Source organism: Mustelus asterias, chromosome 19, assembly GCF_964213995.1.
Source record: "Mustelus asterias chromosome 19, sMusAst1.hap1.1, whole genome shotgun sequence".
NCBI classification, from domain to species: domain Eukaryota; kingdom Metazoa; phylum Chordata; class Chondrichthyes; order Carcharhiniformes; family Triakidae; genus Mustelus; species Mustelus asterias.
In genome coordinates, this window is record NC_135819.1 from 29,656,021 (window position 1) to 29,678,737 (window position 22,717).

A 22,717-nucleotide genomic window follows, 5' to 3' on the forward strand; every position below is an offset into this window, starting at 1 on the left:
TGGCACAGATGTTACTTGGCACTAGTCAACCCAAGCCTGGATATTGTCTAGATCTTGTTCCTATTGGACATAGACTGCTTCGGTATCTTGAGGAGTTGTGAATGGTGCTGAACATTGTACCATCATCAGTGAACATCTCACTTCTGCCTAATGTTGGAAGGAAGGTCCTGACGAAGCAGCTGAAGATGGTTCAACCTCGGACAATGAGGAAATGCTGCACTGTCAGAGTTTCTGCATTTGAGATATGATATTAAATCGAGATTATGTTTGCCCCTTCAAATGAATGTAAAAAGCCCCATGGCACTATTCAAAGTAGAGCAATGAAATTATTCCCAATGTTCTGCCTGATATTTGTTCCTCGCCCAACATCTGGTCATTTGTTTCATTTTTCTTTGCTGGAAGTTTTTACAACAGCCGCCACATTTCCCGACAATAGTATAATGACTACCCTTGAAATGTAATGGACTGCAAAGTGCTTGAGACATCCTGAAGTTAGGAAAGCTGCTACATAAATGCCAGTTATTTTCTATTTTACATCCTTACAGGTCTCATTATTAAACTCATCCACCCCCCATTTCCCGTAAATTAAAAATCGAGGAACCCATCCCAATCTGCCACATTCACATCTGCCAATGTGGGTTGTGTGGTGTGTCAATGTCCTGTCTTGAAGAGGGGGGATACTTCATAGCTGCCACTGGGTTTCCCTGGGCTAAGGAAACCTAGCAATGAAATGGAGCTAAGAACTGCTGGCTCTGAGAGGTTAGTGCGTCATGCAGCACTCTTTGTGGCAAAGAGGAGCAGAAGTGCTTCATAAGAACAAAGAGTCATTAACTTTTGATTTTTACATCTTTGAGAAAATGGAACACAAATGCACATTGCAGCTTACCTTTACCTTTCACAAGATAAAATCAGTGCCTAATGCTATATAGATATTCTGATTTACCTAACCAAAAAATAAGCAAGCTTGTCCCTTTCCAATGGATTGATACGCATTTTGTAGTAATAAAGGAAATTTCCAACATTCAAGTTCTTGTATGCCAGTGAAATTTAATAATATCAAAATACCTAGACTGAATTGAAAGCTGTACATATTATCATGCTTAGAATATCAGAGGATAAGAACATAAGAAAAAGGAGCAGGCCTAGGCTATTCATCGCTTCAGGCCTGCCTCACTATTCTGTAAGGTTATGTCTGATGTTCTTCCTCAGCTCCACTTACTGCACTATAAGGCTTGCTTCCCTTATTATCCAAAAATCTACTGATCTCTGTTTTGGTGTACTCAATGACTTAGCATTTTGAGTAGAGAATTTCAAAAATTCCCATCCCTTTGAATGGAGACATTTCACATCATCCCAGCCCTCAGTGGCCAATCTCTTCTGCTGTACAGGCACGTTAACTTTTTGTAATTCATGTAAAAGGATGCCCAAACCCCTCTAAATACTGACATTTAGTAGTCTATCGCCATTCAGGAAAAAAAACTTTTTCTATTCTTTCTACCCATTGTCTGGCTTCTCTCCTTTATTCTTACCTATTCATGTGCTTGCCCATTTTCTTAACCCGTCATGCCTTTTCATGGACCTTTTAGCATCCTTATAATTTTCTTTCCCCCTTAACCCGGTATTGCCAGCAAACCTTGATATATTAATCTTAGTTCCCGCATCTACATCATCGATACAGATAGTAAGCAGCTGGGATTGCTGGGGACACATGGAAGGATTTGAATATGAGATGTAGTTTTTAATGTGAGAATGTGACCTCAATCCAACTTAAATTAAATAAATTATATCGTGTCTTTCACAATCACCTATGTGCTTTATGGCCAATGAAGTATTTTTGAAGTGTAATCTCTATTGTAAAGTAAGAAACACGGCAACCAGTTTGCACAGATCAAATTCCCACAAACAGCAATGTGATGATGACTAGATTATCTGTTTTATGATATTTTGAGGGATAAACATGGCCAGGACACCAGGAAGAAAACTCCTGATCTTCTTCATCATAGTACCATGGGATCTTGTATGTCCACCTGAGAAAGCAAAAAGACCTTGGTTTGATTCTGCAGTCTAAAGTTGGCACCTTCAACAGTGCAGCACTCTGTCAGTACTGCACTGGATTGTCAACCTTCACTGTATGTAAAGTAAAGTTTATTAGCCACAAGTAGGCTTGCATTCACACTGCAATGAAGTTACTGTGACAATCCCCTAGTTGGCACATGTTCGGGTACTCTGAGGGAGAATTTAGCATGGCCAATTCACCTAGCCTGCACATCTTTGGACTGTGGGAGGAAACCGGGGCACCTGGAGGAAACCCACACAGACACAGGAAGAACGTGCAAACTCCACGCAGACAGTGACCCAAGTCGGGAATTGAACCCTGGTCCCTGGCGTTGTGAGGCAGCAGTGCTAACCACTGAGCCACAGTATGCATCTGTATTTTGAATGTAGGGTAATATTTCTTTGGCTGTAGTCCAAATCTCCTGTTCTTTTTCCAAATTTGTCCGTTGCAATCTTCCCATAATATGCTTAGAGATCCTTTCTCACAAGTGAGCTCAGTAAAACAGCTTCAGCCATATCTAGATGTTGTTCAAACAGTTTAAGATTTTAAAAGCAGATAAATATTGTGAAAATTTGACACATTGCAGTTTCCAAATGATTCAAATCTAACTTGAAAATCTGTTGGTTTGAACTAATAATTTGAACTCCTCATCTTATTTTGGTGCTGCAATTATTAAGATGTGCCTTTTTTGTTTAGTAAAAGCACCTGCAATTGATTTTCTGCACACTTTCCTGTTTGATTGTGGCAAGTAGATGGATCACCAATACCTAGACTCTGTATTGGTATGATTGAAGCTTGCTCTGGGGTATATCTTCCCCTTTCACCTGGAGCATAAAGCCCAATCTCCACTTAGTGCTGCATGTCTTGCAGAGTCAGTTGAGAGCAGGTGATGCGCATTGAAGCTTGCACTTAGGAGCTGGGCTTTTCCCAGTTGGGGGCCTCCTTCTGGGCAGGGAGAGGTTCCAGAAGGGAAGAGTGGAAACCAGTGTTTGTACTGAACTATAGTGTCACAATAAAACAGTTGTGAATCATCACAGAATCTCTGCCTAATTCAGTAACTGGATATTCACATGTATAACATCAGATACAATATAGAAGTGTCTTTGAAAGTGTAGACATTATTACATCAAGGAAAATAATTATTGTAAGGCAATTATTTTGCCATATTTTACCACAAATCTTGTCATGACCTTTCACTGACAAATGAACAATGCAGTGGAGGAGAGAGTGAAGCATTTTACAAAACGGCAAATAAATAGGTGATTCTATACTTCTGTTCATGGTGTGTGGGCCGCAGGTTATTGGAAAGGAAACAACCATCTGAACCGAGTCAATTCATTGTTGACAAGTGCACTATTCAGTGAAAATAGGATATTGCGCCTTGGTTCAGGAATGAAGCCCCCAATTATAACATTGTTCCTATGGAAAAACTGATTCTGCCTTAACGACAGTTTTCAGGAACTAGTCATAGAAATCATAGAAACCCTACAGTGCAGAAGGAGGCCATTCGGCCCATCGAGTCTGCACCGACCACAATCCCACCCAGGCCCTACCCCCACATATTTACCCGCTAATCCCTCTAACCTACGCATCTCAGGACTCTAAGGGGCAATTTTTAACCTGGCCACTCAACCTAACCCGCACATCTTTGGACTGTGGGAGGAAACCGGAGCACCCAGAGGAAACCCACGCAGACACGAGGAGAATGTGCAAACTCCACACAGACAGTGACCCAAGCCGGGAATCGAACCTAGGTCCCTGGAGCTGTGAAGCAGCAGTGCTAACCACTGTGCTACCATGCCGCCCCGTGTCCTAAATCAGTGGACTGCCTGTACACAGCAGAAGAAGGAAAAAAATGGTACATGGGGAATCAACAGAGATCCTGGAAGAATCACATTTTTAATCAGTGAAATGTCATGGGAGATAACTTGAGGAAAGCAAACTCAATTGGTGCATAAACAATACCAAAAATGGTCAAGAAAGCTCTGAACAGCAACACCGCTTGTAATTCACATTATACTATTTTTAATGCTTTGAGGCTGCTGGATGCAGCATGTGCTTGTCAGTAAAAATAGTTGCAGTTGTAATGTAAATAGGGTACTAAAATTCTGTTGCAGTTGCATGGGTTTCCTCCGGATGCTCTGCCTTCCTCCCACAGTCCAAAGATGTGAGGGTTAGGTGGATTAGCCATGGTAAATACAGGGGGTTATGGGGGATAGGGTGGTGGGGAAGGAGGGCCTGATAAGATGCTCTTTTGGACAGTTGGTGCAGACTCGATGAGCCGAATGGCTTCTTTCTGCACTGTAGGGGTTCAGTGGTTTAGTAATAAGTTTTTAGTTTGTGCACTGTGCACTGGACAGCACATCAAGCTCTGAAAGGAAGTCATTTGATAACTGGATGATTCTCTCACCCATCTTCAAAATATTGTTCATTTTGGAGAAGTTAGAAGCTGAGATTCTAATTGAAAGCCTGATCTGAAACTTCTTGGTAATGATTCTCACTTGCGCTGGGTTTTTAAAAAAAATATCCTGTTTACTCTAGACGTTTTTTAAGAATTGAAAATTTATCTTTCATCAATTTAAAATCTGTCCTGATAGATAATGGCATCTCTAGGAATCAATCACTTAGAACAGAAAGTAGTGCATAAGGTAAAGAGGTCCTTAGTATTTGCTCCCGAGCCATTTAAGTTCTGGGTAAAATGGTTTAAAAAAATAATAGATTGTGTGATAATGAATTTATTGAAGTTGCCCTGACCATAATGGATGATTAATAATTTTGAACTTGTGCTATGCGTTCAGTAAGGCCTTTCTGAGGGGAATAAATGCAATTTCTCCACAATCGTCAAATAAACAATGTGTGGGGTTGTATCCACAAGCTCATGATTATTAAATGTTATCTTGGCATGCACAAAAAGACATCCAAATTTAGCAATTAGATGATCCAGCATTTCATGAATTAAGAAGGGATTGATTAAGAAGGGGAAAATAGAGTATGAAAGCAAGATAGTGGGGAACATAAAAACTGACTGTAAAATTTTTTATCGGCCTGTAAAGAGGAAATGATTGACAAAAATGAATGTAGTGAGAAACCGGGGAATGCAGTGAGAAACAGGGGAAATTCATAATGGGGAACAAAGAATGGCTGAGGAACTAAATTCATACTTTGCTTCTGTCTTCACGAAGGAAGACATGAATTCTAAGAAATATAAGTTTTAGTGAGGAGCTGAATGAAATCGGTGTTCGTAGAGAAATGGTTTTGGAGAAATTAAAGGGATTGATTGAAGGTGGATAAATCTCCAGGGCCTGATCATCATCATCCCAGAGTACTGAAGGAAGTGGCCATAGAAATAGTTAGATCCATTGTGGTCATTTTCCAAAATTCTTTGGACTATGCAATGGTTTCTACAGATTGGAGGGTAGCTAATGTAAGCTCACTATTCAAAAAGGGATGCAGAGAGAAAACAGGGAACTATAGACCAGTGAGTCTAACTTTGGTAGTAGGGAAGTTGCTAGAGTCCATTATCAAGGATTTCGTAGCACAGCATTTGGAAAGCAGTTGTACAATCAGACAAAGTTAGCATGGATTTACAAAGGGAAATCATGCTTGACAAATCTACTGGAATTCTTTGAGGATGTAACTAGTAGAGGTGACCAGGGAGAGCCGGTGGATGCGGTTTATTTAGATTTTCAGAAGACTTTCGACAAGGTCTCACATAGCAGATTACTATGTAAAGTTAAAGCGCAAGGGATTGTAGGCAATATCTTGAGATAGATCTAAAGCTGGTTGGTAGACATGAAGCAAAGAGCTGGAATAAATGGGTCTTTTTCCAATTGGCAGGCAGTGACAAGTGGGGATCTTTGCTACGACCCCAACTGTTCACATATATTAATGATTTGGATGAGGGAACAATGTATTATCTCCAGATTTGCAGATGATATAAAGTTGGGTGGGAGGGTGAGCTGTGAGGAGGATGTAGAGATGCTTCAGCATGATTTGGACAGGCTGAATGAGTGAGCACATGCATGGCAGATGCAGTATGATGTGGATAAATGTGAGGTTATCTACTTTGGTAGTAAAAATAGAAAAATATTATTATTTGAATGGGCGTAAATTGAGAGAGGTGGATACTCGGAGAGACCTTGGTACCCTTGTGCATTAGTCGTGTAAAGTAAGTGTGCAGGTACAGCAGACAGTAAAGAAGGCAAATGGTATGATGGCCTTCAAAGCGAGAGGATTTGAGTATAGGAATAGGGATGTTTTACTGCAATTGTATACGGTGTTGGTGAGGCCACACCAGGAGCATTGTGTGCAATTTTGATGTCTTATCTGAGGAAAGATGTTCTTGCTATAGAGGGAATGCAGTGAAGGTTTACCAGGTTGATTCCTGGGATGGCAGGAGGGATATGAGGGGAGACTAAGTCAGTTAGGATTCATTGGCGTTAGAAGAATGAGAAAGGATCTCATGGAAACTCAGGGTAGGTTCAGAAAGAATGTTCCCGATGGTGGGCGAGTCCAGAACTAGGGTCATAGTTTGAGGATAAGGGGTAAACCTTTTCGGAAAAAAGGAGAAATTTCTTCACCTAGAGAGCGGTGAATCAGTGGAATTTGCAACCATAAAGTAGTTGAGGCCAAAACATGTGATTTCAAGAAGGAGTTAGATATAGCGCTTGGGGCTAACGATATCAAGGGTTATGGGGCAAGACAGAATCAGGGTATTGAATTTGATGATCAGGCATGATCAAAATGAATGGCAGAGCAGGCTCGCGGGCTTCTATTTTCTATGTATGTTTCATCAGCAATGGAGCTGATGTTTAAAAGCATTTTATGGGATGCTTTTGAATCTTTGCATTATAATGATCCAGTGTATTCAGCAAGCTTAAGCAGCAATAGCTGAAAAGGATTGAAACCACGAGTATGTATCAGCATTTGTACTGGACGAAGTTTACAATAGAACACCAGAATCAGTGTTACATTTGTTGATTTTTGTGCTTTGTGGATCTGTGGTTCAGCTGTAGTTTTCTCAAGATTATGTTAACTTTACTGACACAGCAAAATACTGCGGATGCTGGAATCTGAAACAAAAACAGAAAATGCTCGAAAATCTCAGCAGGTCTGACGGCATCTTTGGAGAGAGAATAGATGTGGAGATGCCGGCGTTGGACTGGGGTGAACACAGTAAGAGTTTTAACAACACCAGGTTAAAGTCCAACAGGTTTATTTGGTAGCAAATACCATTAGCTTTCGGAGTGCTGCTCCTTCGTCAGATGGAGTGGAAATGTCACGAAGGAGTGACGAAGGAGCAGCGCTCCGAAAGCTAATGGTATTTGCTACCAAATAAACCTGTTGGACTTTAACCTGGTGTTGTTAAAACTCTTACTGAGAGAGAATAGAGCCAGCGTTCCGAGTCTGGATGTCCCTTTGTCAGAGCTCTAACAAAAGGTCATCCAAATAAGAAATGTTGGCTCTATTCTCTTTCCACAGATGTTGTCAGACCTGCTGAGATTTTCCAGCATTTTCTATTTTTGTTGCGATAATTCATTTATGGCTTTAAAACACTAGAAATAGGCATCGCCAGATGGCTATAAGTTTATTCCCTGAATAACTGAATCATACAGCTGCATTAGTTGCTGTCAGGCAGGATACAAGCTGGGAGGTGGGGCACTACAATTGGCCTCAGCAGTTCCAGGTTGAGAAATGAAAATATCTGATAACAGAATTGACACAATGTGAAGCGAGAGAACCTAATTTGAATTTTATTTGCTGTTTTATCACCCAGCAGCCAACAAGATTGAGAGTTTGGTTTGGAAATTGAAGTGGTGTGTGGTGATGGGTTGGGGGAGGGGGTTGGTACTTTTGCTTTTTCTGTCCCAAAGGTTTTGCTGGAAAGACTCTTACCTCTTGGCATCAGCTAATCTCATCTCCCTCCAGCTGCAATGTTTCCTGAGCTATGAGAAACCTGACCCGTGTCATTAAGTATAAAATTCTATTATCATTCGAGGCATGCAGCATTATTAGTATATTTGAATTACCGACTAACCCTTGCCTCACGCACTCCTTTCATAGTGTCTCAGCTTGTCCAAGCTAAACTGAAAGTAAACATGTTTGTGGGTCAAGATCAGGTTTCTGATTTTTCTCTTATCAAAATTTAACACCCTTTTGCCCCTCATCTCCTGCCCATCCTGGGAGCATTAATATTTCAGTGGGTTTAACTAATGTTTGACTTGTTTGTTTTATAGTGCTGGGTGTGCAAGACTTTATATGAGATACTTTAAGAATCTTTAATTATTGCCTGGCTTTATCTCTTTTCTCAGGTTGCTAGACTGGAAGCCGACAAAGAGGTTTTACATGACCAGATGATGAGTATTGATCCCACCAGAGACAGTAAACGTGTGGAAGCACTCTTGAGGGAAAAAGCCCAACTCTGTCAGAAGGTCAAGAGCCTGGAGGCTGAGATTGCAGAGCTACGAGCTGAGAGAGAGAATTCTGGCATGCAAGCTGAAAATGTGCAGCGAATACAAATGCGACAATTAGTTGAAACCCAGACTGTCATTAAGTCTTTGGAGGTATGTTAGACTATGAGAACATAGGAGCAGGGTCAGGTCGGACGGCCCATTGAGCCTGCCTCGCCATTCAATAAGATCATGGTTGAACTTCTCCATCAATTCCATTTTACTGCAACAGCTTCAGATCTCTTGATTCCTCTTTGTGCCCAGAGAATCTATTGGTTTTTGATCTTGAACGTACTCATTGCTTCCACAGCACTCTTAAGGTAGAGAATTCCAAAGATTCGCAACTGTGTAAGTGGAAATATTCCTCCTCACCTTCAGTCCTAAATGGCTGACACCTTATCCTGCGACTGTGATCTTTAATTCGACTCTCCAGCCAATGGGAAATGGCTTCTCCATATATGCACTGTCAAGCCTTCTAAGAATTTTATACATCTTAATTAGATTATTAAACTCCAGAGAGTATTTAGTTATTTATTCATCTTTATTGCCATACAGTGCAAGCACTTAGGCACAGTATTAAAAGCAACAACAGCAATATCAGATAATACATACGTAGCGATCACACTATATTTCTGACAAGTCTTCTAAAGATTGCTACATTTTCAGCATTGACAACAAAATCAGGCAAAACATTCCAAGTATTAACAGTGGGAAAACAAAATTGTGACTATCAAGATGTTGAACCACGCAAAATATTGTCATTGTGAGTAAAGAACTTTTCAGGCTTAGAGGTTGTAAGGCCACGAATCAATTTATAAACTTCAACTAAATTAAAAATCAGTTTTCCCTAAAGATTGTAATCCAAGAATTTTTATACGTTCCTCATAAGGTATTCCCCTTGTGCGATCCATTTTCCTGATCTTTGCATTCTCTCTATAAGCTGGATATTTCTCTGAAAGTGTGAATTCCAAACTGTGGACGCATACTCCAGATATGGGAGTACCAGCTACTTATAAAGTTTAAGATAAACGCTGACATCCCGACTCAAAAAGGATGCATTCAAAACTTGTTAAACAATTTCTGCCCACTGTACTGCCTGAGCCACATTAGTTGTAAACTTCAGATTACTTGTAGCAGTCACACAACGTCCTTTTCAATGGTTGAATGTTGGCCTTGATAGGATTATTATAGCCGAAATGGAGAATTGAACACTTTGCCACATTAAAGGTAAGTTGCCACTCCTTGGACCATTGCACTATAGTAAAGAGTTCACACTGGAGAAGTGTATTCAAGAGCCCTGGATTATTTTTCTTAACTTCCAAATAAATTTTATTGTCATCTGCATATTTCAAAAATGTACTTTGCTAAATCTGGCCATCAATGTCATTAATATAAGCCATAAGTAAAAGTGGCCCTAACTCCAGAAATCATATGTATTGAATTTTATAATTGCCCATCAACAGTAACCACTTCCATACAGTCCAACAAAAACAATTTTATTCACTAGTAAATTTGCCATTAATCCCCAATGCAGATAACTTATTCAATAACCACCTTGATGGCACTGAATTAAAGGCTTTTGAAAGATTCATGTAAATTTCATCACATAGAATCATAGAATCATAGAAACCCTACAGTGCAGAAGGAGGCCATTCGGCCCATCAAGTCTGCACCGACCACAATCCCACCCAGGCCCTACCCCCACATCAATGGCCTCTATCAACTATAGCAGTCACATCTTCTAAAATTTCAAATAACTGTGAGGCACACAGCCCCTCAGGGATGAAGCCAAACAGGTTGCCCCCAATAAGACCATTCTCCTTCCAAAAAATTCAAATGGTCTCTACAACACAATATTCCATTAATTTTCCAATGCGGCAAGTCAAACTGACTGGTTGATAATTCTTAGCATCCTTCTGATCCCTTTTTAAAAATAGGTACAAGAGCAGTTTTCCATGACCCATTCTGTTCAAGCCTAGAAATCAATCTAGTGAATCTTTGTTACATCCCTTTAACAGCAAGTATATCCTTCCTTTGGTAAGGAGACCAAAATTGTTCACAGTATTCCCAAGTGTGTTCTTTCCAAACCCTTGATTATTGCAGCAAAACTTGCTTGCCCTTATAGTCTTAACCCTAGCAATAAAGGCTAACGTATCATTTGTCTTTAGAAAAAAGGTTTGAAGTATGTGAATGTTAACTTTGTGATCCCTGTGTATCCTTTTTAAAAGATTTTCATTCTTCTTCCCAAAATATATTTTACACTCCCCCACATTATGCTCCACCATCTTACTCAATTGTTCAATGCATTTGTCTATATCCCTTTGCCAACTCTGTGTCCTTCTGGTAATTTACTTTCTCACTTAATTTTATATTGTCAGCAAACTTAGATATATTACTCAGTCCCCTGATGTAAATCATAAACACGGATTGACACCCGGCCACTAGTTTATGCTCTGTCATCCTGAAAATGACCCCTTTATTCTTAGTCTGTTCGCTATCTGTTAACTAATCTTCAGTCCATGCTAATGTATTACTTCCAATCCCATGAGACCTAAGGTTGCGAAACAACCACTTGTGTGAGACCTCAACAAATACCTTTTGAAATTCCACATACATCCCATCCATTGGATTCCCCTTGCTAACTACGTCCTCTAAGAAGCTCTAATATATTTGTCAAAACATATTTCCCTTCATAAAAAGTCTAATATATTTGTCCAATACTATTTCCTTTTTAAAAGTCTCTTCAATTTGCCTAATGATATTGTGATTTTCTTAGTGTCCTGTTACCACGTCTTTAATAATAGATTCTAGTACTTTCCATTCTACTGTTACGAGTTCTCATTGATGCCCTGGCCAATGTTGATCCCTTAACAGTTGATCTGTTCGTTATCATAGTGCTGTACACATCTTAGTTGCCTTGCTTCCTATATTACAAAGTGATCATAGTTATCGCTTCTCGGCCTTTTGGCTAAGATCAAGTGTAGTATCTGTTCTATCGCTTCTCGGCCTTTTGGCTAAGGTCAAGTGTAGTTATGCGGATGCTGCACTTGGTTGAGGTCATTGGGTTACATTGAAGCTTCATATGTTTCATATGAAGCAATTTTTAAAAGCGGTATCTCGGCCTTTTGGCTAAGATGCAAATGAGATCAAGTCTTGGAGGAGGAATTGCTTTCCCTCCTCCAGTCAGCTTGGCTCATGTAGATCAGGCCCAGGACAGGGTAAATGGTCGCTTGCCCTGTCTTGCCAGCCTGGATCGGAAATGTCTCAACTTGTTGAGACTCTGAATTGGACTTGATTTGCTTGAATTGGAAAAGTATAAAAATTACTTTACTTACTCAAAATGCATTGTGATGCCCTGAGGTTGTGAAAATCCAAATGCAGATTAAGTTTCAGGCTCACCATTGCATACAAGTTATGAAGCTGATGACAGCAGGCATATTTGTTATGCTGTTTGCATCTCTTTTGAGACCTTTGTAACTGAGGAGATCCTGAATTCCTTTGTCTACTTTGAAGTCACCCTTCTACATTTCATAGAAACATTGAAGTTTGGTCATTAGCATGTTATTTGAAGGATGCCTGATCTACACATGATCAGAGAAGCTAATGAAAAGCTGTTGCTTTAATAAGGTATTGGGAGTGATTCATTACTAAATCAATATACTTCCAATTAATTTATGGAATTTTAGTCTGTAGTGGAAGCTTTTCTGAGGTTTCAATGCATACTCAGGTTGATTAGTCTGAATACATCTCACAGCATCAGGAATATTTTTGACACCAACACAAGGTTGTTATTTCCATATCTATATGTACTGCTCTATAGCTACTATTGTGAGAGCTCACTCTGCATGTGCAGTGATAAATATTTGAATCTCTCTTCACGGTATCTATCAGATACTTAGCTGGAACATTTTGCCTGTATTCACAAGGTTGTGGTGTCTTGACTTAACTTACGATTTTAAGTGAATCAAGTTTGCCTAATTATGCAGGCACTCTCAATTCCATTATCAGGTTTTATTTGTTGCCTGGATATTGACTGGGCAGCACAGTGGTGAGCATTGCTGCCTCACAGTGCCAGAGCCAGAGTTCAATTCTGGTGTTGGATAACTGGCAGAGTTTGCACATTCTCTCCATGTCTGCATGGGTTTCCTCCGAATGCTCTAGTTTCCTCCCATGATCCAAAAATGTGCAGGTTAGGTGGATTGACCATGCTAAATTGCGCCTTAGTGTTCCAAAATGTGTGGATTAGATGGATTAGCCATGGTAAATGTGTGTGGTTACAGGGATAAATTGGGAGAAAGTAGGTAAGGTAAGGTACTCTGTCAGAGAATCGGTGCAGACTCGATAGGCCAAATGGCCTCCTTCTGCACTCTAAGGATTCTATGATACTATTCTATGATTGATTTGATTTATTATTGTCACATGTATTGGTACACAGTGAAAAGTATTGTTTCTTGCACTATACAGACAAAGAATACCATACATAGAGAAGGAAATAAGAGAGTGCAGAATGTAGTGTTACAGTCATAGCTAGGCTGTGAGGTAGGTCCATTTAAAAGTCTGATGGCAACAGGGAAGAAGCTGTTCTTGAGTCGGTTGGTACGTCCTCAGACTTTTGTATCTTTTTTCCGACAGAAGAAGAAGATGGAAGAGAATATGTCTGGGGTGTGTGGGGTCCATGATTATGCTGGCTGCATTTTTGAGGCAGCGGAAAGTATAGACAATGTCAATGGATGGAAGGTTGATTTGAGTGATGGACTGAGCTTTGTTCACGACCTTTGTAGTTTATTGTGGTTTTGAACAGAGCAGGAGTCATACCAAGCTGTGATACATCCAGAAAGAATGCTTTCTATGGTGCATCTGTAGAAGTTGGTGAGCGTCGTAGCGGACATGCCAGATTTCCTTAGTCTCCTCAGAAAGTAGAGGCATTGGTGGGATTTCTTAACTATAGTGTTGGCATGGAGGGACTAGGACAGGTTGTTGGTAATCTGGACACCTAAAAACTTGAAGCTCTCGACCATTTCTGCTTCGCCTCCATTGATGTAGATAGGGGAGTGTCTTCCATTATGCTTCCTGAAGTCGATAACTATCTGCTTCGTTTTGTTGAGGGAGAGATTATTGTCATTGCATCGTTAATCTTGAGGGAGAGATTATTGTCATTGCATCAGTTCACCAGATTCTCTATCGCATTCCTGTACTCTGTTTCATCATTGTTTGAGATGCGACCCACTACGGTGGTGTCATCAGCAAACTTGAAAATTGAGTTGGAGGGGAATTTGGCCACGCAGTCATAACTGTATAAGGACTATAGTAAGGGGCTGAGGACACAGCCTTGTGGGGCACCAGTGTGTTGAGGGTGATCGTGGAGGAGGTGTTGTGGCCTATCCTTACCGATTGCGGTCTGTGGGTTAGGAAATCTAGGATCCAGTCACAGAGGGAGGAGCCGAGCCCCAGGCCATGAAGTTTGGAGATGAGTTTTGTAGGAATAATGGTGTTGAAGGCTGAACTGTAGTCAGTAAATAGGAGTCTGATATAGGTGTCTCTGTTATCTAGGTGTTCCAGGGTTGAGTGCAGGGCCAGGGAGATGGCGTCTGCTATGGAGCTGTTACGGCGATGGGGGAATTGTAAATGATCCAGGCAATCTGGGAGGCCGATATTGATTCATGTCATGACTAACCTTTCGAAGCACTTCATAATGATGGATGTCAGAGCCACCGGACGATAGTCATTAAGGCACGCTGCCTGGCTTGATTCCATTATATGAATGAATGTAGAAGAATATTAAATTACTTCCCTTAGTAACGTATGCTTCCAAAGACCACCTTGCAAAGCTGCCTTTCAGCCTATGCCTTCCTCTTTGTTTTTGACTTCTTGTAGTTTGGAGCTACACCTCAAGAATTATAACTGTGTCTCCAAAGAAACATGATGGTTCAAAACGATGGCTTCAATTGGCTTCAAAGGCAGAATGTGAAATCTGAAATACTGGAAAGTGAAACCTAACTTCTAGGTAGAGAGGGGGGATAACTGACCTAGAGCCCTTGGAAACAAATATTCAGCCTTGTGTTCCTTTCTTACATTTCTGGACCCACCACTGTGTAGCTTTTCTTTACAATATAGGTGTTAGGTATAATGGGGATGCTAAGCTTAGGTTGTAACAAGTTGTTGTCCCAATAAAACTCTCAGCCTATCCTATTGATTTTACATCAAAATAGAAGGCTCACCTCTCACAGATAAAAGGTCCAAATTGTAATCCAGAAATGCTGTTGTAAATCTTGGTATGCTGTATGATAGAACAAAAATGTACCTTATTCTGTTCCTGTCAGGCAGTGGGCCTCACCACAGGCCTATATTCTTGGCTTGTTTTGAAGCTGTAAGTTGATTTGTTTACTAATTTGCTCTATTTGGTGTGTTTTACTACCACTTACCTTTCTTGTTGATCCCAGGCAGAGAAGCAGTCGGTTAAACTACAGCAGGAGCGTTTGGAGAAGGAATTGCAGCTAGTTCTTGAACAGAATACCCAGCTGACTACCAAGTTGTACAAGACAGAACGAGAGGTTAATACTTTGACAAGCAAAGTGAGTTATTGACTTGGTAAAGGATGTGTGCACCGGATTCATTGGAGCTTTATCTAGTTCCGTCAGACCATTGTAGTTTTCATCTCACTTGTTGTTTATTGTACAACATTACTGTATGTACCAGTTAGTCATTGACCTCCAAAAAATGTTATCAAAGTCAGCTTGCATCTGTGACATTCAATTTATTTTCCAGTTTAAATTCCACCCTGGGTTTCAGAACCTTCATGGAAGTGTGATTATATGAAATTTTACAAAATATAACTTTAAATATGAGGTTTAATTTCCTTTGATATATTTGATGCACTCTACAACAAGAGTTATGCCAGTTCAAGTTAGGGGGAATTGCATTCTCCATGTCCACATCCATCTTCCATTTTTCCTTCCTCCACTCTGGAGACCACCACCTCATGGTCAAATATGATTTCATGTGTGCTATATGTCCACGTTTTCCATGCCTGTATGGATTGAATCAGTAGGCCATAGAACCATGAAGGAAGTCACTGGAGAATGATTGAGGGGAGGCGGAGGGGGAACATGGAGACCCTGATTGAGCCCAGCAGTAGCATCTCCATGACCACCTGTGACCTGCTACCTCAATATAGACAGAGCTGAAATCTTGACTTCCGGATGGCAGTTCTACAGTAAGTTGCCAATGACTAATTGACCTCTTCAAAATTATGAGAGGCAAAGATAAGGTGGGTAGTCAGAGGCTAATTCCCAGGGTGGAAGGCTCGACTACAAGAGGGCGCAGGTTTAAGGTGAGAGGTGGTAAGTTTAGGGGAGATGTGTGGGGAAAGTTTTTCACGCAGGGGGTGGTGGGTGCCTGGAACACACTGCCAGTGGAACATAGAACATAGAACAGTACAGCACAGAACAGGCCCTTCGGCCCACGATGTTGTGCCGAGCTTTATCTGAAACCAAGATCAAGCTATCCCACTCCCTATCATCCTGGTGTGCTCCATGTGCCTATCCAATAACCGCTTAAATGTTCCTAAAGTGTCTGACTCCACTATCACTGCAGGCAGTCCGTTCCACACCCCAACCACTCTCTGCGTAAAGAACCTACCTCTGATATCCTTCCTGTATCTCCCACCACGAACCCTATAGTTATGCCCCCTTGTAATAGCTCCATCCACCCGAGGAAATAGTCTTTGAACGTTCACTCTATCTATCCCCTTCATCATTTTATAAACCTCTATTAAGTCTCCCCTCAGCCTCCTCCGCTCCAGAGAGAACAGCCCTAGCTCCCTCAACCTTTCCTCATAAGACCTACCCTCCAAACCAGGCAGCATCCTGGTAAATCTCCTCTGCACTCTTTCCAGCGCTTCCACATCCTTCTTATGGTGAGGTGACCAGAACTACACACAATATTCCAAATGTGGTCTCACCAAGGTCCTGTACAGTTGCAGCATAACCCCACGACTCTTAAACTCCAACCCCCTGTTAATAAAAGCTAACACACTATAGGCCTAGCACACTACACTGCCAGTGGAGTGGCGGATGCAGGCATATTGGCAACATCCAATCTTGATAGACACGTGAACGGGAGGTGAACAGAGGGATAGGAACCGCATATCGGCGCAGGCTTGTGCCGAAGGGCCTGTTCCTGTGTGGTATTGTTCTTTGTTCTAGGGGCATTTTAGTAAAGTTTTTTTGAACACTGAAGAATTTGTGTTTGAAGTAGTGCTATAAACGTTTCAGCATATAAAGAGATTGGAGGACCTAAATTATATTTTTAATCATTGCAGCTTGAAGAATGCAAACACTCTCATAAGCTGGAAGTTACAAACATCAAACTAGAAGCAGCGAGAACCAAAGGGGAAGTTGAGAGAGAGAGAGATAATATGCAAAGCCAAATGAATGGTATACTATTTACTAATTTCTATTTGATTCACACACCGCTTTTTTACCATAGATTTTCTGATGGTAATGTAATAATTGTTTTGCCCACTGGCCTGTATCCTTTGGCTATTTTGAAAATGCAAAAGAAACTTTAGGAGTAAAATTGTGCCTTTGGGCAATAATGTAAACCATCTGATGTTGATTCAGCTGCCCACTATACATCTCTATTAACTTTCAGATTTTGAAGTAATTTTGAGGCGATTTAAAGGAGAGGAAAAGGAAGCAAAATGTAATGTGTTGGGGTACAATATAGTTCATGGAGGACAAGGTGGGACAGGATGTAGAGTTTTGGACCTGGAGAATTTCAGCAGCATAGGGGCTAAGACGAGCATTATTGTGATGCTTGAAGTAAATAGTCTTCATAATGCAGCTCAGTGTTGAAATGTTTAACAACAATGCCAATGTCACCTTCAGCCTGAGACAGTGACCAAGCAGAAGAAGAGTCAGTCTTTTGAACTTTGAGCTGGAGCAACTTATGACTCATTCAAGATTGGTGTCGATAGGCAGTTTGACTAAAGTGATGGAGAGATAGTGCTGAATGCCATCACTATTATTTTTAAAGCAAACCTATTGTGTATTAATGAGGTGAATGAGAGGACCAAAGATCCTTGGAGAACTTTGGCGATGACATTACAAGTAAGAGTCCATTACTAACAATGTATTGGTTATGTTCAGTTCAGTGGGACTGGAGTTATTGCAAGAGTTAATCCCTCTCGAATTGCCATAGGTAATTTGCTTGCATTGCCTAAAGCTGCAAAGGAGCTAAATTGAAATGACCAAGATTTTAACCTGTTCAACCAATTCCTATGAATTGGAATTACTGCTATCTATTTGGGAGGGCGGGGTGTTTTCTTTTTAAATTGCTCAGTTAGTGGCTCATGAGCCTTTGAAAAATAGCTGTTTTAGAACGTATATATTGTTTCTGCAGGATTGCAGTCCGATATTGAGATTCTCAAGGCCAATATTGAAAGACACAAAGGGCTGTTGACAGAAAAGGAGAGAGAGCTTATTCGGAAGGTTCAGGCAGCTAAAGAAGATGATTTCCAGAAACTTACAGCACTCCAAGATGAAAAGTGAGTAATGTTCTGGAAACTTTTGTACTGTTCAATGTTATTATACTGTTGCTTGTCTCTGTTTATATTTACTATTTTTTCAGGTACAAATGGCTTTTTATTGGTTTTCTCACAATCAACCCTCTTATGAAAATACTGGCAATCTGTTGAAAGTAGAGTGTAAGGTTATACTTAATTCCCAGTGCATTCTTTTCAAGAACTTGAACACCTCTCTATTGGTACACAGCACAGTGGAAGTTTATCTGAATCCAGTGTGCTGAACCCTGGATGGCCAGTTTTGTGCTATGCTTCTGCACATGCTGAATTCCTAATCTCAACTTTACTGCAATTGACAAAATCAAGAGGCAACTACACTTCCACATGAGCAAGGTAGACCAGCTGCCTTGTTATGTACTTGCACACTTCCTGCACGTTTGGTGGGGGCCCACGATACAGTCACCGGCAGTCACAGTAGGTGTATGAGGTGGGAGGAAAGCATTATTTTGTACAAAATAAAATATTTACCAGAGTTTTACCCAATCTCCTAATCAACAGTTGTCATATAATGATATACTTTTTCTAAAGTGGACGGGGAAGGGGAAAGGATGCTGAACTTGGACATGGTTGGGGAGAAACCTCATAATCAGATCTATTCAAGTCAGTGGAACTGAATCTCAGGTGGGGCTTGTACTGATGCACTGCCACATATGTTTTGTTCTGTCTCTTGTACATGAAACTTCCAGTTGCTTCATATGAAATCTAATGACCTGCCCAGTTTCCCTGTGTTGAAAACATAATTAAATTGTTTACTTATTCAAAGGTTAGAGCTAGAGAATAAAGTCGCTGACCTGGAAAGATTGAAGGCTGAGCAGGACATAACGTTTCATTCTGAAAAGGAACATATGGAAGAGAAGCTGAAAGTTGTACAGTTAGCAGAGGAAGCGTCCAAGAGGGAGATCCAGAACCTCAGGTTAGAAATGGAGCACTAAAACTATGCAGTACGGATCTATACTTTCAGTAATTTCGCAATGCTTGACTTTGGAATACTTTTTGTATCATAAACATATTTGAAGGTGCCTTGTTCTTTTTTATACAAATATTTTTGTGCAATTCTTGATACTCTTGAGATGGAAACCATTTGCAAGATTTTTAAAAATTGTATCTTTTGGGGGAATGTGGGCGAATGTCAGGGCTGAGCAAGGCTGATCATTCCCACTTTAACCACCCAGCATTGGATACTTCCATTATTTTATTGCAGTGAAATGCGTTAACTCAGAAAGGCGTTCCCTTATTTTTTATTCGTTGGAGGATGTGGACCTTGCTGGTTAGTCCAGCATTTATTGTCCGTCCCTCGTTAAGAAAGTGGTGGTGAGCTGCCTTCTTGAACCGCTACAATCTATGGTGTAGGTACATCCACAATGCTGTTAGGGAGAAAGTTCCAGGATATTGACCCAACGACAGTTATGGAACAGTGATACATTTCCAAGTCAGGATGGTGAGTGGCTTGGAGAGGAACATGGGTGGTATTCCCATGTATTTGCTGCTTTGTCCTTCTAGGATATAGTGATCGTGGGTTTGGAAGGTGTTGTCTAAGGAGCCTTGGTGAGTTCCTGCAGTAGATGGCATATACTGCTGCAACTGTGTGCCAGTGGTGGAAGTAGTGAATGTTCTTGATTAGGATTATGCGGGCTGCTTTGTCCTAGATGATGTCAAGCATCTTGAGTGTTGTTGGAGTTGCACTCATCCAGACAAAGGGGGAATATTCCATCAACTCCTGACTTGTGGCTTGAGGACAGGCTTTGGAGAGACAGGGTGTGAGTTACTCGCTGCAGGTTTCCTAGCCTTTGACCTGCTTTTGTAGCCACAGAATTTATATTGCTAATCCAATTCAGTTTCTGGTGAATGGTAACCCCCAGATGTTGATAGTGGAGGATTAAATGATGGTGATGCTATTGAATGTCAAGCACGATGGTTAGATTCTCTGTTATTGGAGATGGTTATTGTCTGGCACTTGTGTGGCATGTATTTTGCTTGCCACTTGTCAGTTCAAGCTTGGATATTGTCCAGGTCTTGCTGCATTTGGACATGGGCTGCTTCAGTATCTGAGGAGTCGTGAATGATATTGAATAGTATACAATCATCAGCAAAAATCCCCATTCCTGACCTTATGATGGAAGGTAGATCGTTGAAGCAGGTTGTGCATCTTTGAAAGTTTCTATTTTCCCACACGAGCTGACCTTGAGCCTGAGCTTCAAGAGAAATTGTCTATTTCAGTTGACTTGTGGCATTGGTGCAGTATGCTGTGCCCATCAAACTGCTCAACCAGCAGAGAGAAACTTCAACCCTATCAGTCAGCTTGAATTAAGCCTGGACAAGTGGATAAAAGGACAGCACGCTAGCGTTTTCCTTTTGGAACTTGTATCAAAAGAAAAGGTAAATCTTAATCATTTATCTTTTAATTTTGTATTTGTAAGGAATCATAAATAACCTGCTCTGAGTGCATTATAACATGAGAGCACAAAAAGGAATAGGAGTAGGCCAGGCCTACTTAAATCTGTACCATCATTTAGTAAAATCATGGCTGCCAAACTCCATTTTCCCACATTATTCCCATTTCATTTGATTCCCTTGATCCACATAAGTCTATCGATTTCTGCCTTGAATATGTTCGTTGGCTGAGCACCACAGCCCTCTAGGGTAGAGAATTCTGTGAATATCTGATGTATTGTATTTTAGCTAAATCCAATAAATTATTTTTATTGACAAGAGAAGCTGGGGAATATCTTTGTATTCCAGGTGGTGGAGAATGGACCTGATATAGTGCTTTATGAGGCACAACCAAATGTTAAACCAGTTCTCCACCATAAAAGTTCAAAGATGCATCCCTTCAACTGCAGGGAGCAGAGTAGAGGGCCATTCTGGGGTGAGAGAGAAGAATGCTTTCAGTGGGATTTAGGGAACAAAGTTGTAAGTGATTGAGCAGATTGGTGGCTGCAGAGATGTGGTGAATGAAGGGTCAACGTCTGGACAGTTTAGACCTTAAAAGTTAATTCATAAGTGACTTGGATGAGAGTTTTTCTGCAGCTGGACACAGGGAAGAGAGAAAAGTCAATGTAGGTGGATAGCAAAACCAGGAAGTGAACAAAAATTGGCCTTATCCATGATTGAGACAATGGAAGTGTGTCAAGGGATAGAGATATTGAGATAAAAGGAGACATTAAGGGAGGATAAGAGGGCAGTGAACTCAGAAGAGATAGCATGATGTGATGGAAGTTGGAATCGTTGAGGATGGGGAATGCTCAGTGGAGAGACTGAGGGAGGAGAGGAGCAAACCTCTAGGTTAGCACTGCTCCCTCACAGTGCCAGGGACCTGGGTTCGATTCCCGGCTTGGGTCACTGTCTGTGTGGAGTTTGCATGTTCTCCCTGTGTCTGCATGGGTTTTCTTTGGGTGCTTCAGTTTCCTCCCACAGTCCAAAAGATGTGCGGGTTAGGTGCATTGGCCGTGCTAAATTCTCCCTCAGTGTACCCGAACAGGTGCTGGAATGTGGCGACTAGGGGATTTTCACAGTAACATCATTGCAGTGTGAATGTAAGCCTACTTATGATCAGTAAATAAATTAAATAGAAACCATCTCAGTGAAAAACTCAAATGGTACTTGCATGGTTGGTAGACAGACAATGAGGATTTTAAAGGACAGACAAAAGGGGTGGAACAAGATAAGATGCTTAAAAGGGGGAGAACATGCCGAAAGAGATGGGGCACACATCAGGATGCAGCCTTGAGCTTTTATGGTGGACAATTGGTTTAACATTTGGCTGCACCTCATAAAGCACCATCAGGGCCTTTTTTCCACTACCTGGAATACAAAGGTATTCCTCAGCTGCTCAATAAACAAAGTGATCTATTGTGCTTTTTGATTAAAGGACTTGCATAGAAAGAACTCTTCTAGTGCATTGTAAATTTTGGTGCTGATTTGCTGCTTTATGTTGTAGGTCAAAACTTCAACAGCAAATGCTTCAAACAGAAGAATTTGAAAAAGAGAAGAATGACAGTGCAGAGTTAAGACAGGTACCTCACTAAATCACTCAACAATCCTCTTGATTTAGTTATATTACTGAAGAGACTTCCCAAAATGGGAAAGTTATGGAATGGGGAGAATTCTGCTGTGTAACATATATTTGTTCCACCTCATTCTAATGTCTGCTACAGACCCGATTTATAACAGCATTTTGCAGAATCTAATTTTAGAATTCTTGCTGCTGAAAGCTCGCAAAATTACTTATCTTAGAAATCTTAGAAACCCTACAGCACAGAAAGAGGCCATTCGGCCCACTGAGTCTGCACCGACCACAATCCCACCCAGGCCCTACCTCCATATCCCGACATATTTACCAACTAATCCCTCTAACCTACGCATCTCAGGACACTAAGGGCAATTTTAGCATGGCCAATCAACCTAACCTGCACATCTTTGGACTGTGGGAGGAAACCGGAGCACCCAGAGGAAACCCACGCAGACACGAGGAGAATGTGCAAACTCCACACAGTGACCCAAGCCGGAAATCGAACCCAGGTCCCTGGAGCTGTGAAGCAGCAGTGCTAACCACTGTGCTACCGTGCCGCCCAATGTTATGTTAGAACAAATTTCTGATCAGTTACTTTTCAAATCCAGTAATGCATACTT

General features: G+C 41.0%; 1 protein-coding gene and 1 pseudogene across 3 annotated transcripts in view; both read left to right on the plus strand.

Annotated features, from left to right (window-relative positions):
• cep83 (centrosomal protein 83) overlaps window positions 1-22,717 on the plus strand; it is a 65,856-nt gene that overhangs the window by 17,529 nt on the left and 25,610 nt on the right. Inside the window, exons 6-12 of one of the 3 annotated variants that reach the window (XR_013500149.1) lie at window positions 8,368-8,619; window positions 14,946-15,077; window positions 16,826-16,940; window positions 17,908-18,052; window positions 18,852-19,001; window positions 20,306-20,464; window positions 22,026-22,101. Coding sequence is in view for 2 of the 3 variants with exons in the window: in XM_078235225.1 (XP_078091351.1) it covers window positions 8,368-8,619; window positions 14,946-15,077; window positions 16,826-16,940; window positions 17,908-18,052; window positions 18,852-19,001; window positions 22,026-22,101 (870 nt within the window). In the remaining variant the exon portion in view is untranslated. The remainder of the gene's footprint in view (window positions 1-8,367; window positions 8,620-14,945; window positions 15,078-16,825; window positions 16,941-17,907; window positions 18,053-18,851; window positions 19,002-20,305; window positions 20,465-22,025; window positions 22,102-22,717) is intronic. The other 2 variants (XM_078235225.1, XM_078235226.1) reach the window with 2 other exon arrangements.
• Window positions 11,454-11,701, plus strand: LOC144508126 (U2 spliceosomal RNA; annotated as a pseudogene).